We start from the raw sequence: 14071 nt of genomic DNA, 5'->3' as shown, positions 1-14071 counted from the left end.
ATTTTACTTCAATCTGTCACTCCCATGGCCTCACTCTGAAATCTTGTCATCACTAGAAATTCTTCTACCTTTGAAATCTTAATTCAAGTACTCCACTCTTAGACAAGAACTCCATGTGGTTCCTTCTTATTCTTTCATCAAGTTACTTCTACCTCACTAGTTCTTTTATCTTAATAGAGAACTCCACTCTCTTGACCCTTTATTTTTTCATTATTAGCTTCCACTTTTCTGTACTTATAATCCAGAGGTTGAATCTATTCTCAGAAATATCCTCAGTTCCCTTGCTACATTATTCTTCTTTGGAAGAATCTATTTTGGAAAAGTTCAAAACTAGATCAGTCTCTTTTTCTTGAAGAATGGCTTTGAACGAAATTATTCAAATTCTCCCTAACTCACCTACTTGAGTCAAAATAACTGAACATTTAAAGGAGAAGTGACCCCTTTACTGAGGGTGGTGAAAAACAAAAGTGGCACCAACTCTGTAGGTGTCCAATTTGCCAGCCAGATTTCAAGGTGGTATTTATTATCATGGCCTGAAAGTTCCCCTTTCGGGAATAAATATGTGTTAAAAGCTCCACTCAAACTGTAGTTTGGCTATATGAAACCTGGAATTTTCTGAATGGAATGAATGTAGTAAACTCAACATGGCACCCCTGGTCTGTTAAGAATCAGAATCACTAATTTCTCTACCCAAAGACTGTAAAATGAAAAATTATCAGTGCTATCTCTTTGGAACAGATGGATAGAGGCTTAAATAATGTTTTCTAAACTTCTTTTATTTCAGAAGACAAATATTAACTAATATTAGGAATCAGAACTCTTTTTCTTGTGGCCATGTTATGCTGACCAATACAAAATTATCTCTGATTCATTGTGTATTTTAAAACACAGTCAACATTTAAACAAACATGTTTAGAATGGATATTATGTTACCTTTTATTAATACCCCTTTATTAAGATACAAAATTCATTTTCATAAATACTTTTGTATTTTAAAATTTGCCCCATACCCTACTTTTTTTCGTAGTATTTATCTCTACTTAAAACTATACAGAGCACATTAAGGAATCACTGACATTAATGTTGAGCAGTGTGATGGTGGACTTTATGTAAAGATGTTATGGAGGAGACAACAACTAGGTCACATCTTAGAGGAGGAATTAGAGTTATTTAGGTTTATATGGAGGTATGGTAAGATGTCAGTGGAATTTTAAAGAAACGTATGAGTAAAGTCACTAAAGTAAAAAACACCATTTTTTAGAGCTGTTAGAACATTATCCAAAAGACGAGGAACAGCAAGAAATATGAATGTGAAATGATAGAGATGGTCCCCAATTATGAATAACCTTGGGTGCTGTATTAAGAAACATAGATCTAAGACTATAAGTAATAGAGGTACTTTGAAGAGTTTTAATTAGGGAATGGCTATATTTATTTACTTAGAATAATTACTCTTGAGACTCTAGATGGATGATTTGAGGTAAAAAGGTATGGAAAAGAAAGTCATGTATAAGGTATTTGGCTTGGTCTAGGACAACAGAAACTCATTGAGGGCCTGAACTAGGTAAGATAGTGGATGAAGAGATACAGAAAAGATGAGAAATTTAATCAATTAAAGTCCATAATACTTGGTAAATAATGCGATTTGGATATTGAGGGGGAGCAAAGAGTCAAGAACCATTCCCAATCTTGTAGCTTGGGTAATTGGGTGCATGTGGTACCTTAACAAAGGTGGAGGTAGGAGATGTTAGGGGAGGAATCCATTAGGTACGGACAAGTTCAGTTTTGGAATTGAGAGGGTTGAGGGAAACTCTAGCAAGGAAAAAAAAAAAATTAATTTTAAATAAGAAGTTTAGGCTACATAGAGCATTTTGAAAGTTGATTCCTATTAATGGGAAGTAACCACAAAAACGAAAGTGACATTAGCCAGAGAAACAACCCATGACATGAGGACAAGGAGTTTTCTTCTACCCTGGGAAATATTAACATTTCAGTGGTAGACAGAAGAAGAGAAACTTTGAAGGACATAGAGAAAGAAGTATGAGAAGAGTAAGAAGAATAGAGGTAAAAAAAATATTTTTAAGAAGGAGGAGATAATGTCAACAGTAAAATATCATAAATAATAAATGCCTATTAGGTATGTCAAGTGAGGAGTCATTGGTGACTTTAGCTAAGGTGATTTTAAAGGGGTGTTGAAGGAAACAAAAGCAGATTCAGTGTCCTGAGGCGTGACTGGGAGATAAGAATATAAACATACCAAGAGAGTCTGGAGGAGAAATACTGGATAAGGGTATGTAATATAAAATTAGGGTGTCTTTGTTTTAGAATAGAGAATACATCGTGTGTTTATAGGCTGGGCTAAAGGATCCTTTAGGAAAAGATAGGTTGCAAATACAGAAAGAAACAGGATTACTGGAAGAAAAGTCTTAGGGGCAGGGTATTGGACTAAACATATAGATGGTGTTTGTAAACAGAAAGAAGCTCTTATTTATCATTGAGACAAGAAGAAAATACATCAACGAGTTGTAAATAGGTAAGTTTTTAAAAAAAGAATATTATATTAAAGGTAGTTATGTTTGATAACCTCAATTTCGTTGTTGCTATAATTCAGATAGATTATGAAGGTTGTTTTTGAGACAAATTCCTGAGGGTGGAGGCCTAGAGGTTGAATATGATGTTTGGTTGCAAAATGAAAAAGTTTAAAATAGTTGTTGGGTAAAAAGTAATGGTAACTGATTAAGTGTAAGTGAAAAGATTATTCATGATGGCAGCACAGAGGAAGTTGGAAACCATAAATTTGTAATGTGCCAACCTGTGTGAATGTATTAAGCAATACCCAGTTGCCTAGATGTAGAGAAATCAGATTATGGCATTGAACCTGTTTTTAGGGTTCTGATAAATGTTTGGAAGATTATGTTTGTGTTAGAAGGGAATCTGAATGGTGGTACAAGAGTGGGTTAGATGATCAGGCATAGAGTCCGGGATGGGTAAGGAAGGAAAAAAGGCTAAGACAGTGATATATACTGGCAGGAATTCGGGACCGAGGAATGAAAAGTATCAAATGAAGTTTGAGTAAAGTGGGAGTGAGATGATGAGGCACCTGATAAAATTAATGTTTGTAATTAAGAATTTGAGATAATTGGACTTTAATATTTCTGAGTTTGAGTAGTTTCATTGAATGGTAAGATCCATAGTATTTCCCCAAAAGTTTGTGTGTGTGTGTGTGTGTGTGTGTGTTAAGGAGGTTAACACAGGGAAAAAAGTGAGGATTACTGAAGTTTGAAGATCTTGTGGTTCAAGATTATTGAACAGTTTTCTGCATCTGTGTTGAAATGTCCTGGCATTAACACAAGAATTGGGGTAAAGATAACCAATTCCCCAAATTGCTAGTGACTAAGGGATAGTGATTGGAAGTTGAATAGATATTAGCAATGTGAATTAATAATGGAATTAACAGCTAAGTGGCATACTTAATAGAAATAAGGACATGTACATTATGATGGGAGCGTAATGGCCCATGTGTCTCTAGAGAGCCATTCTCCTGGATCCATGGACTATGAAATGTGAAAGAATAAGCAGCTTTGCAGATGAGAGCTGCTCTGTAAGCAGAGTCTGCAATGTTGAGCTAAATGTTACTTAAGGTAGGGATATGCACAAACCATTCTGCAGCGAGGTTGGTGATATAAGGAAGTTTGTTAATACTGGATAAGGATTCTTCCAAATAACAGCTAAGAATTAGAGAACATTAAAATGATACAGAAGAGAGTACAGGAGATGAAGAATTTAGAGAGAAGAGCAGGGGACAAATTGGCTTTACCCTTTACCTGATAATTAAGAATTACAGAGATAAGATGTTTGAATATATCTCAAATATCCTGTTTATCATAAGTTGTTTTGGTGCCAGAACTGGGAATTGTTTTGGTGCTAGAATTGAGTAAGGTTCTGGAAAGTGTCTGACCTCAGCCTAGAGTAGTGCTGAGGGATGCCACAGAGTTTGAAGGAGGCACTGAATGGTCTTATCTCCAAGTATTTGGGGCCATGGCCAGGACCCTGAGTAGAGAAAGGATTCTGACAAAGCTAAGTGGAGTCACAGGAGGATGAGATTCCTGTGTGGACTGTAGATACCCTATGTGGGAAGGAGTACTGAGAGCCTTTAATAAATGTGATCAGATTCAAGGAGCTCACGTTTGAGCTACCCTCCTTTTTGCCTTACTTCATTATTACCACTCTTCTCCTTTCCCCCTACAAGTATTTTCTTTTCTATCACAGCTAATCTTCCGTTTGTGTTTCTGACTGTAACCTCTCTTAATTTCCCTGGAATTTTCCTTCATTTAATTATTTGTTGTTTCTCTTGCATTTCAATTTCTATTACTTTAATGATTTTGTTTCTCCTCAAATTATTGTTGAAGGCTCCTTAATATAATATCTTCTATTTCGCTGTACCTTCAGGCTACCTTGAGAATGATCCATTTCTCTCTCTCTCTGTCTCTCTGTCTCTCTGTCTCTCTCTCTCTCTCTCTGTCTCTCTGTCTCTGTCTCTGTCTCTCTCTGTCTCTCTCTCTCTCTCTCTCTCTCTCTCTCTCTCTCTCTCATAGGTCATGTTTCTTGGGTGTGTATTTTTACGTGTGCCTCCTTTACTCCCTCTACAGTTTGACCTTTGTCTCCAGCACTTTATTTTAAATTATTTTCTCCGTGGTTATTACTTACCACATCTTTTACACATATTTTTCCTTATTGCCTCATTGCATTTGCCATTATTCATCACTTATTTTTTTTTAGTGTCTCTAATGCAGTACTATTCTGATTCTCATTTTACCCTTTGACTATTTTTCTGTCTCCTTAACTTCTTTACTATTTCTCATGTCCTCAACTTTTGACCGTATGTTATCCTATATCCTATCATTGCTATGGTTTTCACCAAAATCTCTGATACTTAATATATGCCTGGCACATAATATGAACATAATAAATAGTATTGAAAGAATGAATGAATCAATGAATAGTGAAATATTAATACTATACAGTGACGTTTCAAGCTCTCTGATTTCTCCATCTAATTGACATCTGTACAAGAATATTTAAGTTCCTATCATTTCCTCTCAAGAATTTTTTCTATTTCTGATAATAGATCATCATTTTATTTTGGAGGCTGGGCATTTCAGGGTGTTTTTTATTTTTTTTTGGTTTATTCATTTCTATATTTAATTCATATGGTGCTGTGTCAAACATTGAGAGACGGAAAACAGCAATTTTGTTATCAAAGAAGTTAACAGGCTTTAGAATCAAGAAAGGTCAATTTAAGTTCCGGCTCAGAAAACATCTGATTGTGTGGCTTTGTCCAAATTTCTGTGAGCCTTAGTTTGCTTATTTCTAAAAATGACAGAGATTGGCTTATATGACTTCTGAGATTCTTTCTAACTCTAACATTCTGTTTGTATAATTCTGTATTTTGTGTATATTCTTACTGTATATTGTATGTTTTGTACATTGTGATATATAATATTTGTCATCCATATCTTCTTCTCTGCTTCTACCCCTCTTAGTACAAGTCAGTCTTTTCCTACTGTAATTAATTCTATATACTACTGCTGAATTAATCTTCTTAATTCATTCCTTAAAAATTACCTTTGCTCAGAAGCTTTTGGTCACTCTAATTGAAAAATAAATGGATTTAATTTTCATTTAATTAAATGAAATGTTTAAACCTCTTAACTAGGCGTTTAAGATCTCCATAAAATGATTCCAAGCTCATTTTCTAACTAACATTTTGCCATATTCTGTTATTTCTAGCATTTCCACTTGACTTTTTCCCCCCTCCACTCAGATTTATTGAATATAACAAAATTCTATATACAAAGCGACCTGGACCCGCTGCTTTAAAACATGACCTTTCATACTAATATTTTGATAAGTCAATCTACAGAGTGTCAAAAAGCAGTGTACTCTAAAATTAGTAGGAAAGTACCCAATGCACATGAAGTGAATGGCCTAACTATTTGAACTTTAATAGCCCTTTAAGATAATTACCATGGAGAGGATCACGTCCCAATGTGAGACTGCTGGAGAACTGACACAAAACATCAAGAGGCCGTTTTGTGCACTGCTACTGTGATGCCATTGTGTTTCTGGATAGTAACATTTCCATTATATGATTCTGGACACACCACAGGACTATCAGTGGGGTCAGAGGTTAGCTTGGCTATTTGCTAGACTACATAGAGCAGTTCTCGCATGCTCATCTGACAGGACCCCACACAGCCCAGATGAAGTCCTCGTGAATCTGTGCACAGGGCATAGGACTCCAACAATGGGCAGTTTTTTCATTGTTTCCCCCAAGTGCTGCTCTGAAGTCACCTCCATCCCACCCACTGTCTGCTCTGGCCCAGATCCCTTCAGCACATTGCATCTTCTCTACCACAGACCTTGCATTTGACTCTTGTGGTCTCCAACTATCTGCTGAAATTTCTCTAGCTGTTCCGGCATGTTGTCCACCTTTTCTATTACAGTCTTTAACATATCAGTCATACTTATTTTAAATTCTCTATCTGATAGTTACAGTATTTGCATCATCTCTGAGTCTGACTCTGTTTTTTGCTTTGCCTCTTGACATTGCACCCTATTTTTCTCCCTCTTTGGTATTTTTTTAATGACAGACATCATGTAGTCAGTAGTAACTGAAGCAGATAGCATTTATGCCTGAAAATGTGTACACTTCTTGTTTTGTTAGAGTGTTTGTGTGTGTGTGTGTGTGTGTGTGTTTAGGGGAGATTAATCAATCCTCAGACTGTTACCTCTGACTATGTTATTTGGCTGATATCATGAAGTGACAGCTAAGGGTAGCAGGCAGCAGTGTATATGAGCAATTTGCACTATACCCATTCCACTAACCATGTAAAGATAACAAAACAAAGACTAGTGAATTTGTCAAAGTTGATCAGTGAAACTGTTGAACATAAAACTCAGATATCCTACTGTGTGGACCATGCCTCATCACATTTACTCATATAATACAATAACAATGCATAATTCAGTCCTTTAGAGATACATCTTTAAAATGTTTATTTTATGGAATCTTGGAGGACTTGGGAAGGGAAAACCTAGGGCCAATACCTTGGTGGAATAACTTGAATTTCTTACAGCTGACAGACTTTATTAAACTTTAACATCCACTGAAACTGGAAATTTTTTATTTAGTATAATAAAAATTTTATAGATAGAAGGTGGTAGTTATATAACTTTGAAAATGTATATTTTAAAGATATATTAACTTGCTGCATGTTAATTGTTGCTGGGTAAATAATCCTGCTTATGGTTTTGTTTCTGTTATTTTTTGAAGTAAAAATTAAATAACAATAATAATTATAAATATTTAATAAATTACTCAAAATATTCTCAAGACATTTACATTTTATATATCTTTATTGTTCAGTATTCTATTTTGCCTAATTTTCTTGAGGAAATTGGGATATTTAATCATTTCTTCTTGCTGTTTCCAATAATGACTATTTAAAAAAAAAAATACCTCCAGACATGAGAACACTTTACTTCTCTTTTTTATAATAAAATAGGCTTATGGGTATTAGTAATATGTTTTTCTACATTAAACCTGTCTTGCTTTCTCTCATCAATATATGTTTTATTACTTTTTTTTTAACCATTTTAACGTTTAGTTTGTTATTATTTTGGCTGACTAGATATTGCTGTTATTTTTTAATAAGCTTGTTTACTTTTAACAAACATACAGAATTTATGTTTAACTGAGCACTAATGTTCTGCAGAGAAATGGTATCATTCCCAAGGATAAATAATGTATCTTCCACCAAAATAATAAAATGGTCCTATTTGTACACAATACTTATTTACCATGATTTTCATGGTGTTTTGTCCTGCAATTCTTTTAACTTTGGAAGCAATGCTAAACTAATATAAACTAGAATTTTAAAAAAGTTAAATTTGTACCTTGCACATTATGATGAATGTGGAAATTATATGGTTGAGTCATATAATTACTTTAAATTATACAAACATAGATGGTATATTAATTACCCTGAAATGTCTCATTTTAAAATTCTATTATATATTTATTTCTTCTATTATGCAGTTAATGCTCAGAAATTCTCTAGATATTCAAGATATTTTCTCTAAAGCTTCTGCTGTTAATCACCTTACTATATTACACAATATGGGGACAGGGAAGGCCTTTCTTGCCCCAAGCCTGAGATTATACTTCTTGTCCTTCAGATATACATCCAGTTTTGTTTTTTTAATTTAAGATTTCTGCTTTATAAAGAAATAATTTCCTTATAGAAAGAAAAATAATTCCTAAACAGCTTTACTTTTTACAGGTTTATTTTTCAAGAAAACCTATTACATTTACTATGGCATCTTTACAATATAAACATGAAATAAAACATCTGATAGAGTGTAGACTGTAAGGCTATAGGGTCTGAGTTATATTCTAGGACACTTTTCATTGATATATCTGAATAGTATATTGAAACTTTGCATTGTGCTGGTTGTTTTTAATTTTGTTTTTTGAGTATTCCTAGTATTCTTCTATCATATCTAGAAAGATAGTCTACATTGAGCTTATGTTGATCTGGAATCGTGTCATTATGTGAATATAAGTGTTATAGAAAAGAATGCACATTGGCCTCTTTCCCTGTTATGCTGCATAACTTCCTTGTACTTTGGTTGCAAATAGGGTAAGTAGCAAAAATGATGAAATAATCAGGAAGCTGTGCCAGATACTTAGAACATTTAAAAAATTTTTAAGAATAACTGCGGAGAGGAAACATGACTCAAAATGAACTTCGCTAGATGATTATAAAATTATTTTTCCTTTAGAAATCCTCATCTCAAAATCTGCATATGCTATCGTATGTTTTTAAAGCTGAGAATAACAAATAGTGGCTCTTGTTACAATACTGTCAGTCAGTATGAATTAGCTGTATTTGTTGAGGGGCTATTTAACCGTACCTCTCCAAATGCTTGCAGTTTGGAATAGCGGCCACTAAATATGACAGAGCAGTAATCTCTATCTGTCCAGGTAAATGACACATACGAAAAGTGAATTAATTTAAACATATATTAGAAAATGTAAGCTATTTATTAAAAATAGAACTATGACATATATTAAATCACTTTTTTAAAGACAACCAAATTATTTTTCTAAGAAAGATTTGAATTTATAGTTTAGTGGTTCCTAACCATTTAAATGGCTTACCCTTTGGAAATCTTGTAAAACCTATAGCCACTGTTTTGGAATGTTTTATAATGCATAAAGTAAAGTAAATAAGTAGGGTTACCAAGGAAACTACTTATATTGAAATACAGACCCCAAGCTAAAAACCCCAGGTAGGCACTAAAATATTTTATGCCTTGCTAAGTGTTATCTATTATTTCCTGCTACTCAGTTGCTACTATTCAAAATTAATTATTTATAAGTTCTTGTCTTAATATTAAAATTCACCAAGAATTTAGGTGGAAGTTCTCAAGTTTTATATTAGCCCCTTAAAGAACTTGCTATGAGACTGGGTGTTACATATGAAACTTACTTAGGCTTTGCTCCTTTCAGTTTTCTCAGCGATTATCTTAGTTCTTTCCTAGTAAGACCTATTATCTATCACCCAACTGTGGGATCAGGAACTATCTTGACCTTCCATTGTGTTATCAAAGTTCAAACATGGTAGCTTTCCATTCCCCTTAACTGTGGTGGAGCATTTCATGAAATTTCTACTTTCTTCTGCTGTTCTTTTGATGTTTTACCTACTGACAGATTTTTCATTTCACATTCTGGAAGTCATATAATTTATATTACTTATGATATGGAGAGAAAATATAAGTAAAATTTAAAACTCACTATAGTCTTCAAACAACTTTTTTACTAAAGAGATGTAATTTTAAAGGTATGTTTCCTAAGAATTGATCTGTTTGCTTTATAAGTAACAATACCCTTTTGAGGACATAAAACATAGCAGCACATTTGAAATGATTCTCACATTTGAAATGTATTTTGCTCACAATTATGTATTTCAATTATTAAAAAATACTGTCAAAGAAGTGAAAGTGTATATTCTAACCTTTCACTTTACACTTGGAAAAATTGCTTGATAGAATCAGAATAAATCAAAATTTGCATAAATAAATGAAATATTAGCCTACTTTTCTGTTTAGGTAGTGTTAGATATTCCACCAAGTTTTGTTACTATATAGTATATAATGAAATAAGTTTATTATTAACTTAAGAAAATAGAAAGTCTGAAAATAATGTAAATATTGATACTCTGAAAAATAGGTTTTAAGGATTCTAAGATATGTATATCCCTTTGATTCTGGTTATCTATTCTGATGAAGATATACAAAGATATGTACCCTGAAAACATTTAGCAAATTATTGAGCATATTTCTAAAGATAAGTGTTCTCTCTTAAATAGTTTTTCAGGAACAGAAAAAGAATTATGATTTTTTTAAAGCATCAGGTTGCCCTTTTTCCCTCTCTTTGGCAAGTAATTGAATATTGTATATGCATTTACATTTAATCTTAGGTTTTTTGACATATTCTGGTTACACTGTATAAAAATACTAAAATTATTTTAGGAAATCAATCATGTTATGATATATGGACTTAAAGATATTTAAAAATTATTTGACTTATATGTTCCCTCTGAATTTAAAATGTTGATATATCACAAGGTATGTTATAGAACAAACCCAGTATTCGTTTCCTAAAGTCATCTAATCTAATGTCTACTGGTCCAAAATTATATGCTGTATAATTAATTACATATGGGGAATTGCGTCATTTCTTTTTTTATTTTTCTTTAATTGCTTGCATTTTTTATTATTAAAAATAAGATTGAGAGAATTTACAGGTTAAGTGAAAGTCCTTGATACACTAGTCTGGAGGAAAACTAATGCGTGCTTACTATCTATAATATATAAGCATTTCCATTTCTGTGATTACAACTGCATGGGGAGGTAATAGTTTGGTCTGATGTGTACTTTGGAGTATGTATTACTTTGGAGTTCTAGAATCAAAGCTGGTAATATTTTTAGGGTTGTCTCATAGATAATGAAGTGGGTGTTAGAAAACACTTATTGAGCAAATGTTAGGTGTTAAAAGCATTATGCTAGAATCCAAGGATTAAAAAAATCAATAATGATAGGTTACTTATATTTAAGTATATTTCTTTCAACAAGGATTAGTATTGGTATTGGTTTATTTGTGGTCAAAGAGATTTCACATTTTTCAGAACCATTATTATTTCAACCAATGAATATGCTCTTGGACGTGTATTGGCTGGCATCACTTAAGTGCACTGAGATAGATGGCATAGATGGCTGATTAAACAGTTTTATACACAGTGATTTTTCTTGTGGATCATGTTTAAATATGGCTACAGACTGCAAAGTAGCACTGTTTTCTTATAACATTTTGATTCTTCTGTTTGATGTTCAGTTGTATTCAGTATTCTATGATGGTGTTGAAGCCTTTTATACCTTGGTATAATAAACAGCCTTAGGGGTTTGAGCATAGTGCTTCTACGGTTTTCTTTACTCTTTTGAAAATGTTAGGAAAAGTCATTGAATTCTTTTAAAATAGAATACTTCACATGTTCCAAAGGGAATTCACTTTGGAAAGCAGGCAGTTTTGTTTGTCACTGATTATAACAGCAACTCCTATTACCTTCACTGAGAATTGCTATGAACGGTAGATTTTGGTTCCTTAAAAATTCTTAAAGTTTAATGAAAATTTACTCAGAATATGTTGCCGAAGAGACATTTTTCTTTACATAATTTTAAACAATTACCTTTTTCAAAATCAGTTTGATGCATCATAACCAAATAGCAGAAGGGCACTAAAGATCAACTGAGCTGCTTTTTGACTAACGTTTCAGGGTGTGTGAAGCAGCAGATAGACAGCCATATCACAGATCCCGATCAGCAGAACAACGGCCTCTCCCAGAGCGGACCACCACCCGCTCCAGATCCACTGAGCGTCCTGACGCAAACCTCATGAGGTCGATGCCTTCATTAATGACGGGAAGATCTGCCCCTCCTTCACCTGCCTTATCGAGGTGAAAGATAAATCAATCAGACTAACTCCCCCTTTGCCCCACCAGCACACCATTTTATTTTCCCAGCAGCTAAACAGTCTCTCCATCATCCTTGGCTGATCACTAATAACAATCGATACTAACCCTTTCAGTGTAAGCACACTATTTATATTCAGTGAATATAATAGTGTGTGGCTACCATTGTAATTTGTTTAGTAAGTGTCCTGACTGCATTTGTTTTGTGATTTCTCATTTATCAGGAGTCCTGGGTAAATCCCCACATAATGCACCTCATAACTCTCATGTTCTTCTCCTACAGAATGAGAAATTTTTGTGTTCATTAGGCATCACTTTTGGACTAATCATCATAACGACAATAAATAAAACTAAATTTTTAGTTTCTTTCTATCAATACTAATGTAATGTATTGACTAATATCTTCTTTAGCTGAATTTTCAATTGTTCAGGGTTTTATTTATAGTTTCATCAGCTATTTTCTAATGAAGGGATGGATATCTAATATAAGCCTGAGTAAAAATCTCTTTGGATCAAGCGAGAGAGGGTTGAGCTAAAAGTTTGATCTCTGGTAGAAAGAAATGTAAAGCATTACCTTTTATTTTTTGAGCTGCAGAATTTTCCTCTTGCTTTCATATGGATAAAATACTAATTTACATTTAATTCCATGGATTTTACTGTAGGATTTTTCTGTGCATGTATCTGTGTATGTATGCATATTACACAAAAATGTAAACATCTGTGGCTATTTAGGTAATTATTCAGATATCCATATTGTGTCCTACTTTCTTAACCTTTTAATCAGCAGCTAAACAAACCTCTTTTAAAATTGCATTTGTACAGCTATCATATGAACCAAATGTATTAAAAGTATTTAACTCATTTTATTGAAAATGCATATTAATGGTGTATCTTGTAGGTCTCATCCTCGTACTGGGTCTGTCCAAACAAGCCCATCAAGTACTCCAGTGGCAGGACGAAGGGGTCGACAACTTCCACAACTTCCACCAAAGGGAACATTGGAGAGAAGTAAGTTTTATTTCTAATCATGTCATATAGGAAATACACAAGGAAGCTAAGGTGAATCAAGATTTTTTTTTTACTAACTTTGCATTAGTTTTCTTCTTTTGTTAATTGAATGCCTTAGCTGCATTTGCTAATAGTTCAATATTACATATTTTGCATTTACCATTTGTAATATTTGGAGGTAAAATAACCTACTATTACTACTCTTGCACATTTTCCAAATTTGAATTAATGCATTTTAAAAAGTAACCTTAATGCTCTTAAATAAGCAGTTGGATGATATTTCTTTGCTACAACTAAGTTTATGTAATTGTTGATAGTTACATAAAGTTTATTAGTAACTAGCCAAATCAATTTTCACACACTGCAAAGGACTGGTTAGCTGATGCACAACAATGATGATCCTTCTCAAAACTGGAGTACCAGAAAAAGGTAATCATGACTATACAAAGAAAGATGCATGTTGTACTGATATTTTTAATACTTTCAAATTTTTGCATAAGAAGCATTATTTGCTTTACACACAAATGAACATACTCCCCAAACATCTATAAATTCTTGGATAAAGGACCTCTAAAAGCATGAGATGATAGAATATAATAATTTTTAATCATTTTTTAAATGGTCCATTTATATAGTAACTGGATGTGCTGTGCCAAAAAAAATTTTTTTAAGTCACCATTTGACTTTTTTTTAATAGATGATACATTCTGTGCCTTTGGAAATTTCTGTTGTTTTTAACCCCTGTGCTTTGGTTCCCTCTTTTGTTTTGTTTTTATTTTGTTTTTCCTAGACAATGGAGTCAAGGAGATAGAACCTTATGAAGGTCTGTACATAAAGGAGGGTTTGTTTTGTGCTGACAGCCTTTGTGGGGGGCTCTGTAAGCAAAAATAAACCCAACTGCAATCGGTGTCCCTCCATTGAATAGGCTTTTAGATACAGGAAAATTATTTTGTTTTATGATTTCTAGT

The 14071-nt window shown here is 33.3% G+C and overlaps 1 protein-coding gene and 1 pseudogene across 49 annotated transcripts in view; one reads left to right on the top strand and one right to left on the bottom strand.

Moving 5' to 3' along the window:
• RIMS2 (regulating synaptic membrane exocytosis 2) overlaps nucleotides 1–14071 on the top strand; it is a 594048-nt gene that overhangs the window by 384976 nt on the left and 195001 nt on the right. For 21 of the 49 annotated variants that reach the window (XM_074316857.2, XM_019750611.3, XM_019750613.3 and 18 more), the window contains 2 exons: nucleotides 11901–12080; nucleotides 12994–13103. In XM_074316857.2, the coding sequence (XP_074172958.2) occupies nucleotides 11901–12080; nucleotides 12994–13103 (290 nt within the window). Of the gene's footprint in view, nucleotides 1–11900; nucleotides 12081–12993; nucleotides 13104–13893; nucleotides 13927–14071 lie in introns of all 49 variants that reach the window. The other 28 variants (XM_074316856.2, XM_074316855.2, XM_088798994.1 and 25 more) reach the window with 3 other exon arrangements.
• On the bottom strand, nucleotides 6081–6360 carry LOC141567898 (ragulator complex protein LAMTOR5 pseudogene; annotated as a pseudogene).

The sequence above is a fragment of the Rhinolophus sinicus genome, chromosome 6 (genome assembly GCF_057876585.1).
Source record: "Rhinolophus sinicus isolate RSI-liver-muscle chromosome 6, RSI-T2T, whole genome shotgun sequence".
In the NCBI taxonomy this organism is placed as follows: domain Eukaryota; kingdom Metazoa; phylum Chordata; class Mammalia; order Chiroptera; family Rhinolophidae; genus Rhinolophus; species Rhinolophus sinicus.
This window is presented reverse-complemented; position numbering and strand designations above follow the sequence as displayed.